The sequence below is a fragment of the Pocillopora verrucosa genome, chromosome 4 (genome assembly GCF_036669915.1).
Source record: "Pocillopora verrucosa isolate sample1 chromosome 4, ASM3666991v2, whole genome shotgun sequence".
Taxonomy (NCBI): Eukaryota; Metazoa; Cnidaria; class Anthozoa; order Scleractinia; family Pocilloporidae; genus Pocillopora; species Pocillopora verrucosa.
This window is the reverse complement of record NC_089315.1, coordinates 2,560,835-2,580,393: the sequence shown is the minus strand read 5'-3', so window position 1 is coordinate 2,580,393 and position 19,559 is coordinate 2,560,835. Positions and strand designations below refer to the sequence as shown.

The 19,559-nt window shown below is 37.3% G+C and overlaps 2 protein-coding genes and 2 long non-coding RNA genes across 5 annotated transcripts in view; 2 read left to right on the top strand and 2 right to left on the bottom strand.

Moving 5' to 3' along the window:
- The window catches only part of LOC131779566 (uncharacterized), a 40,724-nt gene extending 28,870 nt beyond the window's left edge, over positions 1 to 11,854 (top strand). Inside the window, exons 5-6 of one of the 2 annotated variants that reach the window (XM_066164866.1) lie at positions 10,864 to 10,887; positions 11,187 to 11,854. In XM_066164866.1, the coding sequence (XP_066020963.1) occupies positions 10,864 to 10,887; positions 11,187 to 11,200 (38 nt within the window). In that variant the 3' untranslated portion in view covers positions 11,201 to 11,854. Of the gene's footprint in view, positions 1 to 10,863; positions 10,920 to 11,186 lie in introns of both variants that reach the window. The other variant, XM_066164865.1, reaches the window with a different exon arrangement.
- LOC136280084 (uncharacterized) lies at positions 467 to 5,009 on the bottom strand. Its single transcript, XR_010717122.1, has 4 exons — positions 4,928 to 5,009; positions 4,644 to 4,824; positions 802 to 996; positions 467 to 534 (listed from the first exon to the last, which is right to left on the bottom strand). It is a non-coding gene; the product is annotated as an uncharacterized lncRNA (long non-coding RNA).
- LOC136280159 (uncharacterized) lies at positions 6,312 to 8,345 on the top strand. The gene is made up of 3 exons (XR_010717150.1): positions 6,312 to 6,420; positions 7,350 to 7,504; positions 8,253 to 8,345. It is a non-coding gene; the product is annotated as an uncharacterized lncRNA (long non-coding RNA).
- A 281-nt stretch (positions 11,855 to 12,135) lies between the features above and the next one.
- LOC131794462 (uncharacterized) lies at positions 12,136 to 19,163 on the bottom strand. The gene is made up of 6 exons (XM_059111981.2): positions 18,948 to 19,163; positions 17,055 to 17,202; positions 16,323 to 16,415; positions 13,111 to 13,239; positions 12,967 to 13,022; positions 12,136 to 12,598 (listed from the first exon to the last, which is right to left on the bottom strand). The coding sequence occupies exons 2-6, from the start codon at positions 17,167 to 17,169 to the stop codon at positions 12,512 to 12,514; spliced, it is 480 nt and encodes a 159-aa protein (XP_058967964.2). The 5' UTR covers positions 17,170 to 17,202; positions 18,948 to 19,163; the 3' UTR covers positions 12,136 to 12,511.
- Between the last annotated feature and the right edge of the window lie 396 nt (positions 19,164 to 19,559).

Genomic DNA, 19,559 nt, shown 5'->3' with positions numbered 1-19,559 from the left:
GGTAGGTATCTGAATGCTTAATGTCTGGTCAACTTCGCAACTCTGCTTTCAGAATTCTCATGTGTGACTTCAGACTAAGTGTTTTGACAAATTTTCATTGTTTTTGAAATTCCAAGCAGCGCCCCAGTAGTCAAATGACTGTTTGTTTGCGCTAGAAGATTTATTCGGGTTTTAAGTTCTTTTAAGGCAAGCTTGTCATCAAATTTCTATTACAGGTAGGCATACATATTGTAAACGTTATTGCAAATATATCATCGCGCAAGGATCTGTAATACTAACAGCGAAGCTTACACTATTTTGTTTTTCCCTTCAATACATGTCTAATGGTTATTAAATTTCACAAAAGCTTAAAATAATAATAGCAACGATGATAGTGATAATTATGATAACAATAACAATAAATATACCAGCCTATTAATTTTAAGCTGAATCTATCCCATACTTTAAAATTATTTACTTACAGTATTTTTTAAAACAGTTAGGTTCCTGAAGGAGTCTTCTGAAATCGACTTTAAGGAACAACTCGAAAGTTTCCTAATGAAGAAATTGAAAATAAAATTAGTTGCAACACTTGTATCATTTTAAAAGCATGAAGCTACGCTAAAAAGGTTAAGAAAAACATATTTCAGAAAACTAAACAAAGGTTACAGATGGGTGTTATTGCCTGGTAAATTTTTAAATGTGCTTTTTTTTTTTTTTAATTCAACAGATAAACCAAACATTGCTTTCAAATAGCAAAACCTTTCAAACCATGACTCGGTTCTTTTTTGAAGAAAGGTCTAGATTTTTTTAATCACTTACAGTTCAATTGTATTGCTGGGGATTCCAGTCGGAATGTATCCATGAACTTGGCATTGACTATCATGCGGGTCCTACCGAAATGGTACATTGACAGATTTTTTGGCTGCAAACATCACTCTCGCAAGGTGTTACAATCCACAAGACCAATATAACTTGTATCAGGCCAATAAACATCACTACTGAGTCCATAGTAATCTGCTGGGATCAAAAACCACTTGATTTTTAAATAACTACACTAATGATTCAAACACCGCCGCGGTTTTAAAGAAAGTAACAAAGCTTACGAGAAAGATCACACAGAGTGTTTGCCGGTCAGTATGTTTTCAATTTTGATGATTTTCTAAAAAAACCTGTGCTTTTCGATACAGCTTTCTGTAATGATCTATTTTGAAATTTGGGTCACTGTAGAAAGAGTTGTCTTGAACAGATCGCTCTGCCAATTCATAACGATGCTTCTCCATCCGCGTGAGAAAAAGAGCCTCTCTACTTATTTAAAAATCCATTGAACCAGCCTCAAGTTGAGACGTATGCACACATTCTTAGGTTGCCTATAGCTTGTAGGTAACAGAAACAACTAAAGATAATAAATTGAATCATTACAGTTCGAAAGTGTGCTCTGTAGGTCACTTTCAAGAAAGACAAATTGAACTTTACTGCTAGATTGTGCACAATAACAGCGAAAATTTCAGTTGAAGAAAAAGTATATCGTGATACAAATTGGCTTTAGTCCTTGTATCTCAGACAGCCTTTGAGCCGTATTATTCGCTGAGTTTAAAAACCCAAATGTAGGAAAAGAAGTAAGCGCTTACTTTACACTCTTTTCCTGTAAGAACATTTTTTTAAAAAAAAAAAACCTTAGGCTGATATTAACATATATTCAACATATAAGAACTGCCTAGCCTGAAAGTCAGCTAAGAACGTCTTTATTTTTCTTTTTTTTTTTTTTCTTTTGTTTGAACTTTGATCTAACAATTTTTAGGGATTTTGTTTTCAAACTAATATTGCGGTTTTCTTATCGCATGATACACTGAAGAGCAACTCATTTTGTAGGTTTCCTTGTCACGTCGAAATTAAGTTAATGACATTCTGTACCACGTACCGTTCAGGCTCGAGTCACAAAAAATAAGGAACATTCAGCCTCAGCCAAAAGTTAATATTTCTTATAATAAAAAGAGTGTACATAAATGAACATAGATTAAAGTTCACACGGCAACCAGGTGGACAATCAGACATAGTTTGATGCTACTCTGGTTTGCAGATTTAATGAATGTAACTGAAAAAGTTACAATTCATAGACCCAACGTTTCGACACTCCTGTCTAGTGCCTTCATCAGGGGTGATCTAAACGCTTCAACAAGAGGTCTTTTATATGATCACTAATTAGCGGCCTTTTTTCTGACGAGGTGTAAATAGGCGTCAGGAAGCAAACCGCCATCGTCACGATTTAAAGGAGCGTGGGCGGAGGTAATATGCCAAGCCTCCAAACAAAGGCGCCGGTGGTAACGCCGATTAGTGCTGATAATTTTAGAATTATCCTGTAGAAGTCCTAAATGTAATAACTATCCTAAATGTAATAAAGTCCTAAATATAATAACAATTGGTCCTAAATGTAATAAAGCCCTAAATGTAATAACGTTCGGTCCTAAATGTAATAAGGCTCCTATGCAATCGTTTAACTGCGCTAACATTGAGATGTGAAAGTGACAGCTGTTGCACCAAAGAATCGTCTGACCAGTATTCATGGCATATTGCGGGCTCACTGATATGAATCAGCGTCTTTTTATTTGCTAAAGACGTAGATTGAGAAGCATTGGCTACAAAACCTTATACTGATACTAATGTGCTTTTGGCAGCAAATTAACGGACGTAAAAGCAATGAGAACGCTGACCAATAGCTCTCTTTATATCATTGGCTCAGACTCTTAAGTGTGACAGATTTTGACGATATACTTCTGTCATCAGTGCTGAAGTTAACACCTCATGAACCGAATTACAAGGAAAAGGAAGGAAGTCCATCGACTTATGTGTTAGAAAAATTCCGGGCTCGGAAGTGCATTTTTTGAACTCTCTTCCCTTGCCAGAATGTATGGGTCTGCATAAAATATATTCATATGCGTTTTGATCAAGCGTGAGGTCAAAATGGCTGGATGTTGGCCGAGTTCTTTTTTTTGCGATTTTACCGAAGTCTCGGTCCATAAAAAAGTAGTAGAAAGAGAACGAGGCTAACAGGCCAGAAATCTTGACCATACAACCTTGGTCTCGACATGTTGCCTTTTTTCCACGCAAGAGTAAAATTGAACCATTGAACTACAATATTTAACACAAGATGGTCAGTTGATGGTCTAATCAACCATTCATTTTTTTTTTCCTTTAGCCCTTTATGACAGGTTCATCAGTTCCCGAACCGAAGTATTAGGAAAACATATATTTTTCAGTTGATCTCGAGTTTATATTTCATTTTTTGTCGTCATCTCTTCTCCCCGCCGTGAGGGGAGAAAATGAATAGATAAATAGATGAATGAAAAAGAAAGCTCAACAGTTTCCATTTAGTCATATGGTACATGAACTGATTACTGAGGTGGAGTAAAGGCATAGAGGGCTAGAAATGCAATATCTCAGGTTCAAAATTGATAAATCAGGATAGTCAGTCTTAAGAATGAACCCAAATGCTTCATTAAAATCAATTGACATTGAATAACATTGATGTGCAAAATTTCAGTAACACTACTGATAATAATAATTTTCTTTTGGATTAACATGTGACACAGCGAAATCATTCAAACTGCTCTAAAATGGTGCATCACTACTAAAGATTTAACACGAACGATAACATCAACAATAGCATGCTAGTTCATCATCAATTGTACTCAATTTCTTGTCAAAAAAAGTCTTAATGATTACGTACCAATCGATTCCATTCTTTAAGCTTCCAGCCAAGCACTAGCCCACTTTGGGCTGAAAATGATTTTCTTCAACTCGATCAATAGACCGCTTTAAGGACCATACTTCGACTACTGATATTTCTTATGTCTAGCAAGTAGAAAGACGCTGATTTATATCAGCGAGCCCGTAATGTGACATGTATACTGGTCAGCGGTTTTTTTGGTGCAACAGCTGTCACTTTAACATCTCATTGTGGATGTCCCCCATAATAACAATGCACTGAAGGAGTTAAACGATTGCATTGGAGGCATATTACATTTAGGACTAAACGTTATTACATTTAGGACTTTATTACATTTAGGACCAAATGTTATTACATTTAGGACTTTATTACATTTAGGTTATTACTTTAGGACTTCAACATATCCCACCCAATTGTATGGTTGGTTAGGCATGTATGCTCCGATAAAGCTGAATTTTCCTTTTTGCAAAGAAAAACCACTTTTTGGTGCTCTTTTAACCGTGTACCAAACTGACGTTTGGTCTGTCCGATGTATTCGTTGTCACAGTCATTGCAAGGAATAGAATAAATGGCGTCGGTTCGTTGTTCTTTCGTGACTGGATCCATAGGTTTTTAAATCAAGAAAGGGCAAATGTCTATCCTTTTCGCACTCAAGGGTGAATTGGATCGACGGCTCTACTGAATTCAAATGCGACAAGAGGCCTCCGCTTCATTTCCTATTTACACCTCGTCAGAAAAAAGGCCGCTAATCAGTGATCATATAAAAGGACCTCTTGTTGCAGCGTTTAGATCACCCCTGATGAAGGCACTAGACAGGAGTGTCGAAACGTTGGGTCTATGAATTGTAGCTTTTTCAGTTACATTCATTAAATCTGCAAACCAGAGTAGCATCAAACTATGTCTGATAAATAAACATGTTATGCATCAAGAGACTCACCTGAATGTTCTTCACGGGTAAATGAGTCAACAACGGACTTCTTTGAATAGCGAAAGTTGTTATCAACTCGATGTCTAACGCTGAATTGAATCAAGTCGGCTGAGTTTATTGAGCTTCATCAAGTTAATGGGAAGTTTTAAATTTAGAAACGCCCTGCAGTTCAAAATTGTGACGTGTTTTCCTTTAGAGAAAGGATTAAAGTAAAGATAGCATACTTTTTTTCGCAGTAATGCACCATAAAGATATTGAATATTGAAGGAGGGTCTAATGAATTTGTGACTTACCTGCGAGGGAGTATTTCTAATTGATATAAAATCAGACCTGAACAAAACATAGCTATGTGAAGACGATACATTCATATCAGATACATTCATATCTGATTAAACACCATCGCCAGTATAAGTATCGTCCCGAAGTGTCGACGTCAGTGTTTTGAATGTTCGTAAATTAAAGAAACCGCAATGATTTTAAGTACACTTTGTCATGTTCCGTGAAACAATGACAAATGTCGACATAGACGCACGCAGAGCGGAACAGAAAGGTTGTTTCAACACTCAGGATTGTTCATGTTAACATATTGCACGCGATCTTCTATTTCGAGAGCAAAACCAAGTTTGAAACGTCCAAAGAAACTCAAGTTGTCAAGCAAGAATGAATAAATAGGTGACACAATAAACGCGGTTATATTAAGTAACTCTGTTTCGTGTCCGACCTCATTCTCATTTGCATGTAATTCGTTTACAAAGCGGAAAATTGCATCAAGTGTGGTTGTACTGCTTTGGATCACGATGATTTTCAAGTTTTAAACACTTTTTGCATTACATTTTCTATGCACCGCTTATGTATTTCATAATAACACGTCCCGTACGTACCCTTGGCCGTATGAAATAAACAAAAAAAAAAAAAGCTTTTTTACAAACATTTATACTAATAAGGAAGAGCGTCTTTTTCTTTTAACGCCCAATTAGCATTGTTCCCAATAAAAACTGCTGAACGAGCAGTTATTTGAAGAGGTTGCTTCCTGTTTGGTTCATGAGCTAATCTTTCTTACTTTCGTTTGTACTGCTTTGGATCACGATGATTTTCAAGCATGATTTCAAACACTTTTTGCATTCAATTTTTTACGCACCGCCTATATATTCCACAAGAGCACGTCCCGTACGTACCCTTGGCCGTATGAAATAAACAAAACGAAAAAAAGCTTTTTTACAAACATTTAAACTAATATGGAAGAGCGTCTTTTTCTTTTAACGCCCAATTAGCATTGTTCCCAATAAACTGCTGAACGAGCAGTTATTTGAAGAGGTTGCTTCCTGTTTGGTCATGAGCTAATCTTTCTTACTTTCGTTTGTACTGCTTTGGATCACGATGATTTTCAAGCATGATTTCAAACACTTTTTGCATTCAATTTTTTACGCACCGCCTATATATTCCACAAGAGCACGTCCCGTACGTACCCTTGGCCGTATGAAATAAACAAAACGAAAAAAAGCTTTTTTACAAACATTTAAACTAATATGGAAGAGCGTCTTTTTCTTTTAACGCCCAATTAGTATTGTTCCTAATAAACTGCTGAACGAACAGTTATTTGAAGAGGTTGTTTCCCGTTTGGTTCATGAGCTAATCTTTCTTACTTTCGCTTCCGGTTAGCTTTTTTACATAATGATTGAAAAATATTGGTAGGTTTGGAACTATTGTTAAATTGTAGTTAATTTCACAAATCTTGATTACGACAAAAGATCGACAAAGGCTCGTTGAACAACACCTGAATAACAAGGTAAGTGATCTTTCAATTCAACGGAATTTCAACTGAAGAAAGCGTCGATGCACGAGGGATTTAAGAGTTCTTCATTGTACGTAGAGGCGGGCGCGGGAGATAAACATAGCGGCCCGTGTCTGGAGAGTCAAAGAAATTAAAAGTCCGTAAACCTATATGAGTTCGTCATGTTTTTATTTGAGGTCGAGATATGAATGATTCAGGGAAAGTCAAAATTGAAAATATCAGAAAAGAAAACGGAATAGACTGGATTTTGAGCTAAGTCTAACATAATGTACCACGACTTTCGACTCACAATACATTTCTTTCTTATGTTCCTTCCTGAAAAGAAATATGTTCTATCATTTGATAAACAAAAAGACAAATATATCTCGCAAAAACGCTGCCAGATATGCATAGTCAATTTTCAGGTGATCTTACTAATTCCATCGGTTATGCTTGAACATATTTTGTCAATAGTTTTACCCAAAGTGATCATTCATTTCCCGGCACGAAGATTGATAACTTTCGTCTCCATTTCATGAGAGGAGTTAGTATACTTCAATTTTCGTTTATTCAGGAAACGGTTCACTGCAAAGATAGATCACAGTTTCTGAATTTATAGATAAACCTTTATGAAGAGGGTTGTAGATATTTATGTCAAGAAGATGTTAGTTTTTATTACATTACAACTTTTTGTAGGTCCCTTATGGACAACTTTCTATCCATCGATTTTATCTCAGTAGTATCGAAGGATTAACTTTAATAAAAATTAACTTGTCTTCCTACAAATACGTATAACACTCGGAAAATTTACTCAGCTTTTACTAACGTACTTGTTTTACATGCTTCTTAATTTACAAGGTTGCTAGGAATAATAGGTGTAGGTTTTTTTATTTTCATCAGAAAGATTTGTTGCGTCGTACATTAAAATTAACTATTCTCCACAGATATTGCTATCCACTTCTTGGATACGAAGAAAATGATGATTTCAGCCAATCAGCTGTGTGGCGAACTATCTCCTTGAACTTGTTCCTTTTCGTTATCGGTGGAGGAGCAGGATATCCCTCAGGAATAGAATTTAAAAATGCGTCGATCTGTGATGGTTAGTTGTTTCATTTCATTTTTATTGAAACTGTTTCAGAACATTTTCCTGTTATTAAACAGGATAGGAAAGGGTGTCGGCGGTACGCATTCGGAGTCGACTAAGTGCAATAAGGTATCAAAGTCTGGAGTGGGTTCAAAAAGTATTACTGTGACATGCGCATGAAAACGATAAATAGATAAACCAAATATATAGCAAATACATACCGAAGTCCTAGCTTGCAGCAGTGGCGACCAGTTGTTATTCAACACCTAATGTGGGGGGATCAGTGTCGCTGAAAGGGAAAAAATATGGGGTGGGGGGGGGGGGGGGGGGGGCTAGAGATTATTGACAGAGCTTTAGAGGGAGATAAGGCAGATTTCATTGTGACGCAATAAATAAATCTCTCCACCCAGAAGCAGTCCATTGGTAAACTTCAACAATCAGACGAACAAAACCGTTACAAAAAGGGGAAGCTATTGAGCTATTGTTTGTCTCTCCTTTCCTACGTTTTTGTTGTTGTGTTGCATCATTTATCCGTCAGTCATCTAAGATATTAAAGATAGAATCAAATTCATGCGTTTATTCAAAGCTTCAATGTGGGAATCATTTTTGGTTCTTCAGCAAAGACAATCCCCTGGTCATTATATTTTAACGAGTCTAGAAACTTTTTATGATCATGATTTTCTGACGAGTTTACCAGCCTTTTTAAGATGGTCTGGAACACACTAGTGACACTCTCTCAGTGAAATTTTCGATTTGTCGACAGGCTTTCATGACCATACAGCAAAAATCAAAATATCTCCATGGCCTTTTATAGCGACTGGAACTTTCGCCACGATAAGTGTAACACTAACCCCCGGTAAGTTGATTACAGAACTAAAGAGAATTATAACATGATTTCGACAGATTTAGACATTAGGCGTGCTCTGATTGGTCAGAAATCTATTGTATATTTACCTGTAAACTCATAGAAAGTGAAACATCTTTCCCCTTCATCAAATGGCGCCTTACTGGGAGAAATCCCAGAATGTAATTTTTTAAAGGCATTTGGTTTGGAGAAAACCAAGAGGACACTTTGAACGTCAAAAAACAACGACAAATATTTCATTATTTTAGCATGATCAAATCTTTCTTTTAAAACGCAGTTTAGCTAACTGGTTGCTCCGTCTTAAGCCTTTATTTTTCGCTGCGCAGTTATAATAAAAGAGCTTCAGTAATTCTCGACTAGAATTCCCTAAAGTGCTCGCTGAGAATGAAAAGTTGGTATGTTTTTGCTTCAAGAAATTGTAGCGACAAACTAAGTGGATTTTCATCTAGATGTTTAATAAAAATAATATTTATATAAAAAAAAGATACTTGCAAAGTGAATGTACTCTAAAGATTTAGGGCAATGTCGTTTACTGTCCGCGAGTTCAGATGCAAAGGTTTAAGAGTTTCAAAAGTCGCGTTTTTCCATTAATTATGAGTGTCTTGTGCTAATTCAAAAGAATAAAGGAATTTTTTTCATTGTAGAATTTATTTGTGGTTGTCCCGCGTGCGCTCGTCTATCACGTCCTATTTTGGTTGAAAAGAAAATTTTCCAAATTTTCGATCCTCAGCGGTCAGTTCTGTAAGTCATGCCCTTCGCGCCGACATATGTTTCCCATCCGACCCTCGCTCTCAATTTATTATAACATAGTATTTAAATTGTATTTTTTAATGAGGCTCTAAGGGTTTCTCTAGAGTGTGAATAAAAAAAATTGGGCACAATACTATTGTAACCAAGGGGAAACAAAAAAAAAAAAAAAAAGCTGAGCTAAACGGAAAGGGAATTCATATACATAATGACGGGAAAGTGTGGATGCACCTTTACAACTGGGGCACTCAACGGTAGCAAGTCTAAAAAGGGAAGAATTTTCCAATTTACATTCAGTTTTTATTCAGAAAACTTGTTTTCAGAAAATAGGGCACAAGTAATCGCAATGGTCCAATTTTAGCATAAAAGCTGCTTCACTTTCAACTCCTCGCCACGTGATTCTCGACAGTACCTGATCAATAGCTAATGCTTTTGTTTCCTTCAGCTGTTTATTTCCCTTGACGCGTACACGAAATACATAATACCTTCAGAATCGACCGGAAAGGTTATCTTCAAGGGGAGGGAAATTTTTGCAAAAATGCAGATTTGCCAAGAATTATGCACGTACTCTGCAGACCGGTATAGTAGGGTATATGAATGATCAGACTGAAAATGTAAAGGCTCGGTCAAAATTGATAAAGTTGTTGATGCATTGGCCGATCAAGTAAGGTTGACTGATCTGTCTATGCGTCGACCTTCTGTTCTATTCGAGTCTAGAATCTTCTTATTACAGGAACAGAATACTGAAACTTCAACAGTTCCTGGCGCTGATCTGTAATTTGCCAATCTGATCTCCCATCCCTTCGTTTTTCTTTTGAAAATGCATACTCTTGGAAACGATTTGACAAATCATGCAAACTAAAAACGCCCAATTACAAGAACGACCGATGACAGTTGCAGCTCTTGGACACATTCAGTTCAAACATGCCAGTCGGTTTTACATGTCGCCATGCGTAATGGCTTCCTGTGGTCGATATGCAGCTCTGCACTCTGCACAGGTTGTTTCTTTTCCCTCCATTCAAATAGGACACTAAGTACTAAACTCACGGCTTTCCCTTTAGGTCTATCTGCACCTTGACAATATTTTAGGCCAGCACTGTTTCCTAATGGGGGGCTTGCTGCTGTGATAGGCACGGCTTTTCACGAATCGTGAAAATTTGCACATTTAGATATATATCCTAGCCAAATCGTTTATGTTATATCATAAAACCCCAGGATTGATTTCGTGTCACTCAAACCACTTACCGTTTTTCTCCACAAGGAACATCTGAAAAATTTCAGAAAAAAGCATATCTTTTTAGCTGATGATTTCTTTTCGACGCTCCTTGCTGTTAACATTTGGTTCATACGTCAGCGTTGCGTTCATTGAGATATGAAGCACCGCGGGAAGTTTGGAGAGCACGAAAGATGCGTAAGATTTGCTCGAGGCGTAGCAGAGAGCAACTCTAGCTTCTTTTGGTGCTCTCCAAGTTTCTCCCGTTCTTCATATCTCGATGAACGCACAGCTGCCGTATGAACGCAATTGTTCTATAACATTTTCACCCGATGGAAAATCTTTTTCTCGAGGGATTTTTTTGCTGACGTCTGAGCGTGAACAATAGGAATCTGAAGCACGCTCGCGCAATAGAATTTGCTTAGACAAATTTACCAGCTGTTAATAATTGTTGTTGAATTTGCTTTGCGTTATTGCCGATGCTAATAACTATTATTTCCTCCTGTTTTTCTGTACCCTTTCCTGATCTACTTGTTTCCTTTCTTTTAGAGACTCACGTGTTCACTCACTCAGGTAAATTGGCAGCAATTCCATCATTTTTCAAGGTAATAGATTTAGTGACATGGTTGAGTTTCAAGCCTCCTTATTATAATCCTTAGCTTCTATTCACATTTATTTTTTCTGTTTTTATCGCATAACTTGTTTTTCGGCCATGTCGGTAATTGTTAACTTTTTCTTGGTACTAATGAGCATTAGATTAAGTTCTGGTTGATTTGCGTAAGTCATTATGTTAAGAAACGAGAAACAGGTTTAAATAAATATACGCGCCCGATTAAAAGGCACACTCCTTTCTTTTTTTCTTGAATTGCCAGATGCTGACCGTTAATGGAAGGACTGCAACTTTTTAACCAGGATGATGTTTATGTTTCTTTGTCTCGATGCCGTGGCTAAGGGACACTAGACTGAGTCGAACAAGGGATAACGACCAAGTCAAAGATGAGGAGAAACGCGAAGGCATAGTGGAGGAGAGCCTTTTTTTCTGTTATGGCATGAGCTTGGGGACAAAATCGATCATTACATTTCTTATCGTGTGTTTTTTGCCTTCTTATCTCAACGTTATTTTGTTGCTTTGCTACATTAGCGAACACTGAACTACTGCTCCTACTCTAAATATGACAATCAACCACAAATTCCCTAAACCCTTACCCTAAGCAACATTAAATATAATCCAAAATTCATGTAAGTCATCTGTCAGTTCACGAGTTCGTTCACAGAGCACTTCGATTGTCCCTTAGTGTGGACTTATTTCATCATAGAGCATTATATTGCCCAGTGATCGCCAATCAAGGAGTTACGCTGAGGACGTCTCAAGTCCAACCATATACCTCTGCTTGATCTTTCGGACTTTGAAGGGAGCACCGTGTGTAATATGCTTTTTAAGAGTCTAAAAGCTTAAGTCCGCTTCTTTCGCACTCTTGGAATATCTATTCTATATTTCTATTCGCGCGAACTGTTCCTCTCTCCTGACTGCAACCCGTTTTTGATTCTTGTTTTATATTGAAGGCTGGCTCATTTCGTAGTCACAGCGGACTCAAACGAACTTTGTCCCCAGTATCCCTTTTCTTACCAGCCCCTAAGAGATCAAATCTCTCACTGCCTACTTTCAGCCGTTTTGTAACAGTTGTTAGTAAACTAACCAACCCACCCCAACCCCCCCCCCTTTTCTTTCCTATGAGCTGTTGTACTAACTTGGAAGTTGACACAAGCTGACGTAGTAACAGTAAAACATCGATCACTAATTTACCTGATAAGTATTCAATTTATTAGTATTGTTCATTAAGTTTTGACTCTGAGACCTTGTCTTACAGTATTTTTTTGTTTCAAGATGACTCTTTTGATTATTAAATGTCTAAGTGACTCACTTTGTAAACAGGTCGTCAGTTCCATTCTATTTTGAAGTGATATATTACTCCCTCTGATCTATTCGCACTCGTTGTTTAAGGGTGGGGTGTAACTCATTACTAGTTTACACTCCCCTAGGTAGGTTTATTGTTGACAATTCTCTTAATCAATATCATAAAGTCGTTGTTATCAGAGACATTTCGCAGTTTTAACACAAAAATTTTTCCATCCTACTGTCTAATCTATTTCTTTAATTTGTCCTCCTCCTCGCGAGTCAGCTACTCATTCTTGCCTTTTAGTACACTTTGAACACCGCATCAAAACAGAGAAACATGATATACTCTTCATTGAAAAATTGATTTCTTGCTTTAACGGTCAGCGTCTAATGGTTTAAGGAATAAAAACAGAAGTAGAATTTATTTAACGTAAACACATAGATTGCTCTGTCTTGCTTCTCTGTAGAAGCAACGACCACTATGACATGAGCATTGATGAAAATCATCATCATTATCACCATCATTTGCAGAAAATCACTGTAAATATGGATACGGGAGCAATGGTTGTTGGGTATCAAAGCTCACCTATTTGGTGAAATAGTAAGCTGAATAGAGATAAAGATAGAAAAAAATTCAAACAAAGAGACAAACAAACAAACAAAAAACATAGGAACAGCGCAGCAGTGCCACCTTATAACAATCTCAAGCACTGTAAACACATGGCTGGTTGAACACCTATTTATTAATTGATTACCTTCAAAAATGGTGGAAGTTCTGTTAATTTTGTAGAAATAGTCTTCACTTGAGTTTCTGGGAAAAAATAGACATGCTAATAAATAAATAACAGCCGATGGTCTATCCGCATAAAGTTTCATTTTTTCGCTTCAAAACACCTTACCACCGGCAGGAAAGTTGCACAAGTCTGGAATGCTTTCGCATAAATGGTCATTCGTGCCTCTAATAACCGCCTTGCTTTCCGATTCTAACCCATACTCGTATTCAATAGTGACATCAAGGACATCTACAGCTGTCGGAAACAAACACCAGTAAGAAACATGGCGCAGTATGCCCTCAAGTGGGGAGAGTTTGTGAAGCTGATGTTTCGAGCATTAGCCCTTCGTAATAGTAAATAAATAGAGGAATTGTTGGTTGTGTGTTTTATTTACAGAACAATACGCCTGAAGGCTATTCCGTGGAATGCGTCGGCTACTGAGCGGTTCATTGAAAGGAATAGTGCAGTTAAAATAAAATACGAAGATTGTCACTTAAATTAGCCAAAGACATCACCGAAGAAAGTTTTAGTGTTGAATAAACCGCGACAGTGTTTGTAGTTAAAAATAGCGAGGAGCGGCATCTCAAAATCCTTTGGATCTCTCCGAAACAAACTGGACCTCAAAATATTGATCTCCTCGTGTTTCTTATCGCTTGTTTCAATCCTAAAGAGAAGCAGCCTGGTAAAATAATTTCCATTTCCGCTGATAACTAACTCTCTTCTTTGAGGAAGTATATTTTCAGCCGCCGTAATTTACTCATCAAAAACCTACAACTAATAAGATTGTACTGAGGTATTTCTTAGAGATTTAAAGTTAGGGCCTGTTTAAACGGATGTGGGGGACCCCAGCTGGGTGAGGTTATCCGCCTAGCCGAGGTCGATAAAAAGCCCGCGTTTACATACAATCTTACAACCCCGGGATGCCGGGGTGAAGTTTCTCGAGGTTTTTATCGCATTTGTAATTAAGGAGTTTAACGGCGACGTGTGGTGAAACGTTGCCGAAAAACGTCAGTATTTTACCGTCCTTTAAGATTTTCGCCAATAGCTCGATGCGTTAACGGTTTCTGGCGCTACAATGTCTTCGCTTCGGCGTAATATGTGAATGTAGTATTGAGTTTAGAGTAAAAACGTGATTAAATCGCTGTGAGGTTTCATTGCTAAGAGGACATAAAAAAGGGTGTTTTAACGTTTTAGCTCTGCACGGGACGGCTAAGAAATGTGAAAATTTTGAACATACCCGTATTTCTGATCCGCTTGTCATTCGTCTATTCAATTTTCGTTTAAAATCAAAAATTGAAAATTGATGTCAATTTTTGATTTTCGTTATTTTTTATCATAGAAACATACAAAAGTGCCAAATCAAAAATTTTTGACTTTTTTTTCCTTTTGATAGAATATTGAGACATAACTTTTAATTCTATTTTAATCCTGTCAACAATAAAGAGAAAAATGAAACTGAGCCGCAATTTTGCTTTTCCGACAATGCTGCAGTCTGTGGCATGGCTGAGTTTTTCTCTTTTCGGCGGAAGTCTAAAAATTGAACGTGCGACCTAACAATTTTGCCATTTCTCGCGCGATAATTTATCATTTCTCGTGGGATAATTTCCATTTATTGCACGATAATTTCCCATTTATCGCGCGATATTTTGATTTTATCGTGCGATACATGAGATTTATCGCCCGATAACAAAAAAAGAGAAAAATTGCATGTCCTTTGTGGGCCACCGTATTTTTCGGTATTGTTTTGCTCATTTTTGTAACATGAACGCGATCCCGGCCAGGCGGGTTACCTCACCATGACATGTTTACATTGCAAACTGTCACCCCGGCTGAGAGGGTTAGCCTACCCAGCAGACCGGGCAACCCGCTTAGGCGGGTCATCCTATCTACCATATAAACGTGATCAAGACTAGCTAAGAGATTATAGGGACAGGCCGGTTTCCAACTCCCCCCCTTCCCCCCGAATACGCGGGTAACCTCACCTTACCTAGGGTATCCCACCTCCATGTAAACAGGCCATTAATTTGTGATATTCAAGATGTCAATTTCGCAATAAACCCTACGCTAGATGAGCGGATAATCGGTAGATTTTATTAGATGTTTCATGGTTAATCACACAAAAACGTTCACTTCCCTTGCATCAACATTACATAAATCCATTTTTAATAAAATGGGAGCGAAAAAGCGATGTACTCTCATCAAATCAAGTATTATTACGTCGAAACAACGTTGCGCTAACACAAGGAACCGATTACTGGTAACTCGTTCATTGCTGAGAGATACGGAAAATGTCAACATTCCAAGCATTTCAAGAATTTGTCGATTTGCGTCAGCGATGGAGGAGCAGGAGTGTTTTATCGGGTTTAAAACCACGAGGCGTAGCCGAGTGGTTTTTGACCCGATAAAACACGTGCTGCGAGTTTTTTGAACGGCTTCAAAAACATTATTGGAAAAGCGTGTGTCAAGAGAGTTCATAACAATTATGCTTTTGTGAACGTTAGAAATTAGCGTACGAGAAAAACATTAGGGATTAAATTAGTATGCAAGAAAATCAAATCTCACACGTGTTTTGTACTTTTCTTCTACTAAGTTTCAGATGATGTATTGTCTAATATGCCTTTACCAGATTACTGTACTAATGGAATAGAGAATTTTTCCAGATGTGTATTTCACAACTGTACTATTAATTTGGTGCAAAAGTAAATTTACTGTGTGAAATTTGTTGAAAGAACATTAAATATGTTCCCAACATTTGTTGTGTCAGTTTCTGTGTTGATAATTAATTAATATTCATAAGTCAGGAGCAGTGTCTTTATATATGATAAAACACCGCATACTAATAAGGTTGAGGTTTATCGATATAAAGTCACTGCACGTGATGTATTATCTACCATGTGATAGGTTAATGGGTTATGAATTACTAATGAGTTTTTGAATATCTCTTTAAAAATGTTGAATGCAAAGCGTTGAAACCGAGGAGACTAAAAGTGCCAATAGATACATTCAATAAATTTTTTTTGCAATGTTTTGCAACTTTCCGAATTGCTTAGATGCAAGGAGGGGCTGCAGACTGCGCGACATATCATGCTGCTTAGAATGATTCATAATCCGTCCTTTGCATTCCTTCTTGCGTTACGTTCTCGGAACGGGTCGCCCAGTTCTCTTCCAATCCTGTTTCGCAGATGCAGAGTTGTTTTTGTGATATAAGGGAATATCTAGGATTAGTATTTACTGAATAAACGGATAACGTTGAACCGTGTGGCATGTTTGAAATACAACAACAGCACGAACGAAATTATTCGATAGAACATATTCATATTCCACTGACATCAACTTACCGGGTGTGAATATTACTGTTAAATTAACGATAGCTCCAGTAGGGATGAAAGGCCATGGAGAAATTTTGATTTTCGCAGTCTTATCGTAGTTGCCTGTAAAAAATACAAGAAGTAAACTGGTTTGAACGCAATTGATTGTGTTATTTTCTGTTTAAATCTTTATTTGGCAATAAATTCAGTAACAGTAGTCAAAGGATATGGAGGAATCAGTCGAATAACTTCAAAGAATACAAATCCAAAGGGGAGGGCGCAAACGGGGCAGTAGGACCCATGCGAGGCGCCCACCCAAGGGAAATAGGGTTTAAAAGACATCTGATCTGATTTGATTGTCTGTGAAGTTAGTCCACAACTTCATTTGCTAAAATTAAAATTGATTTATTAAAACCAACATGATAAAATTTGTGATTATTTATAACGTTTTTGAGAAATTGATTGTGTTTTGGTTAATTAATTTGTGTTTTGGGAGACTGGTTTGTGTTTAAATATGTCAACTTCGTTTAACTCTTTTAAGCTATTGTTCAAGTCTTCATCTGAGTCGAACCCCGTCAATGAATAATGACTTCCGCTAAGAGTATCGAAACGTTAATCGCTGCTTGCGACAACAATCCCAGAGTAAGGACTTCTCTCACCAGGTATATCGAACTGCACAATCAAAAAAGACAAGCATTAAACCTACTACGGTTTTTTAACGTTTGAAGATGTATATTTGTCACAAGCCAAAGAGGAACTCACCACAGAAAGTCACATTTATAACTTCTATCCCCGGGGGATATGCCACAGTCCTAGTGAAGACGAAAAGCAACAGATTCAAGGCGATGATTCGCAGTTGATTGGTTGAACACTTCATTGTCTTCTAAAGTGACAGCTGGGCAGCAAAATACTGAAAAGGAATTTATTGATATCGATCACATTTTCGCAGTGATGTTACTACAAGCGGGAAAGAGGAATGGGAAAGAGAAATGGGAAAATGAAATGGGAAATTGAAAAAATATTAATTTTTTTTTTTTAATTTTTCTGTTTCAGATTTGCTGTTTATAACTGAGGAACGAAACGACTGCAGGGAACGAAATAAACTGATGGCAAGAAAAGAAATGAGCTTCGAGGAACAGATAATAACCAAGAACAATTATATGAGTATCTTCGCGCAAAACAGAGGCTATTATGTTTGTTATCCGTAAAATTTTTTGCGAAACACGTGAAAAAATATTTACGAACAACTTAATTTTCTAAGCGTGGGATGTCTTCTCTCGAGTGTTCTCTGGTATGACTTTATGAATAAAAATATTTCCCTTCCTCCGTAACAACCATAGAACTCTCTCTCATCTTAAATTGAGTTTTAAACGAAGACTTATCATAGTGGATGTAAGGTTTGAAAATCGGGTGGTATCACGTGGGTGATATCCTCAGATATACCCCAGTTTTAAGAGGGAAAATATTTGTTAAGGTGATGTGTTTAGACCAGTCACGAGCGAGTAAAAATATTCTATGGATCATAATCGACAATATACCTTAAGTAGAATTCCCCAATTTCAAGCTCTACATTTACGACGATAAGTCTTCGTTCAGTATAATTGATTGAAGGTGAGAGAGCGTTCTGTGGTTGTTAAGAAAGAGGGGACATGCTTGTTTGTTCATAAAATTGTACCAGCACTGAAAAGTTAAAAACCTACGCAGTGCATGGTTAGCTGTACCGATAAACATTTTTTCAGCTAATTTGCAAAAAACATTTGAAGGATGATAAACGAAATAGCCTCCATTTGGCCCGGAAATATGCCTGTTCTTCGCTCTTTGAGGACGGGATCAGCTGAGGCTAACCTTTAGAAGTTCAGGAAACTCGCCACTGGTATTCATGCAAATTACCATTTGAAACCTGATAAATTCATTATTATCTGCTTGGCGCTTCTTATGGTCTGCTTTCGTATCAATTTTCCTCAATTTCCCATGGCGAAACTGTTCTCGTTAACACATTCCGTAAGCTAGCAGTAGACGTCTGTTTTCTTCGCATATTCGAACACACTTAAGTTTTCAGAAGGTTCTAGGACAAGACTGAGCTTCACTATGCACTTGAAAGAGGAAAATTCAATCATTTATACCGGTAGGCCAACAGTTCTTTGCCGAAGACGTTGAAGACGGAAAGCAATCGGATACAACTGTAGCATCTGATGAACACACTTAATAACGACCCTTCAAAAACATAGAAGGCCGACACCGCAAAATTATCGCAAAGAAGTAAAATACTCACAGCAGAAGACTCAAGTCTACTTAACAGCTAGTGTGAAAGCTAACGCAAATCCTATTGTAGGAACAACGACAGTGTGCAATTGTTTAAGTTTGAGGATGCCCTTTTTTAGGTCAGCAATTGAAGGATGCTTATTCAGGCATTGTAATACGTTTTTTGCGTGACTCAACATTTTGTTAGGTTTAATTTCAACGGAAGTTTCGAGAAGGATTTGGAACCCTTTTTAAATTTAAACATTTCCAACTTTTTCCCATCGTTAATGTTGGAACACGAAATCTCCATGCTTGAACTGGATACTTAGAAACACTAAGATAAGAACGAGGATTGTCACCAAAATTTTATGAACATGAATACTACTCCAATGTCTTACTGCACCAGTAACTTACCAGGAGGGATTAACCTTCGATGCTGTGTGCAACCTCCTCTAGATGTTTTACCTACGCTTGAGAATTTCAATTGTTTTGCCGAAGAGATCGCTTCCGTTTTTTTGCTTGGCTTCAAGATTCGAACCCTGAATCAAGATGTGTTTGCTCAGCTATCATTTGAAAACGGCTCGAAACCAAACGGTATCATTGCGAAGAAAACAAAACCGGATGGTAAAGCAAAGACTACTGGCTTTGGCATGAACAGGAGGTTAACGTCAACAAATCAGTTTTGTAAACATGATATGTGAAAATCCTAGTCGTCTCTAATATGTATGAATCACTTTCTCTCTGGGTTTATTATACTTCAACCAATATAGGGCCTAAATTCACCGTGAACCGTCCATAATATATCAACCAATAATATCTCTAAAATCACTCAGATATTTCCTATCAAAAACAGACAGGGATGGTTCGAAACTATGCTATATATAAATAATTTATTCAAAAACGCACGGACATTGCCCTTGAATCTGCTTTCGACCTTTTTTAACGGAAGATGGTTTATTTAAAACGCAAGCTAGTTTTACAACTTCCCATTTCTTGCAAAGTTGCAATTAAAGATATTTAGCGGCC

What these genes read in the sequence shown, in the direction of transcription:
- LOC131794462 (XM_059111981.2), bottom strand. Translation starts at nt 17,169, where the DNA reads ATGAAGTGTTCAACCAATCAACTGCGAATCATCGCCTTGAATCTGTTG. An exon ending in TATAAATGTGACTTTCTGTG is followed by an intron (nt 16,416 to 17,054) that starts GTGAGTTCCTCT and finishes TATTTTTTACAG; the next exon opens with GCAACTACGATAAGACTGCG. An exon ending in GTGCAACTTTCCTGCCGGTG is followed by an intron (nt 13,023 to 13,110) that starts GTAAGGTGTTTT and finishes ATTTTTTCCCAG; the next exon opens with AAACTCAAGTGAAGACTATT.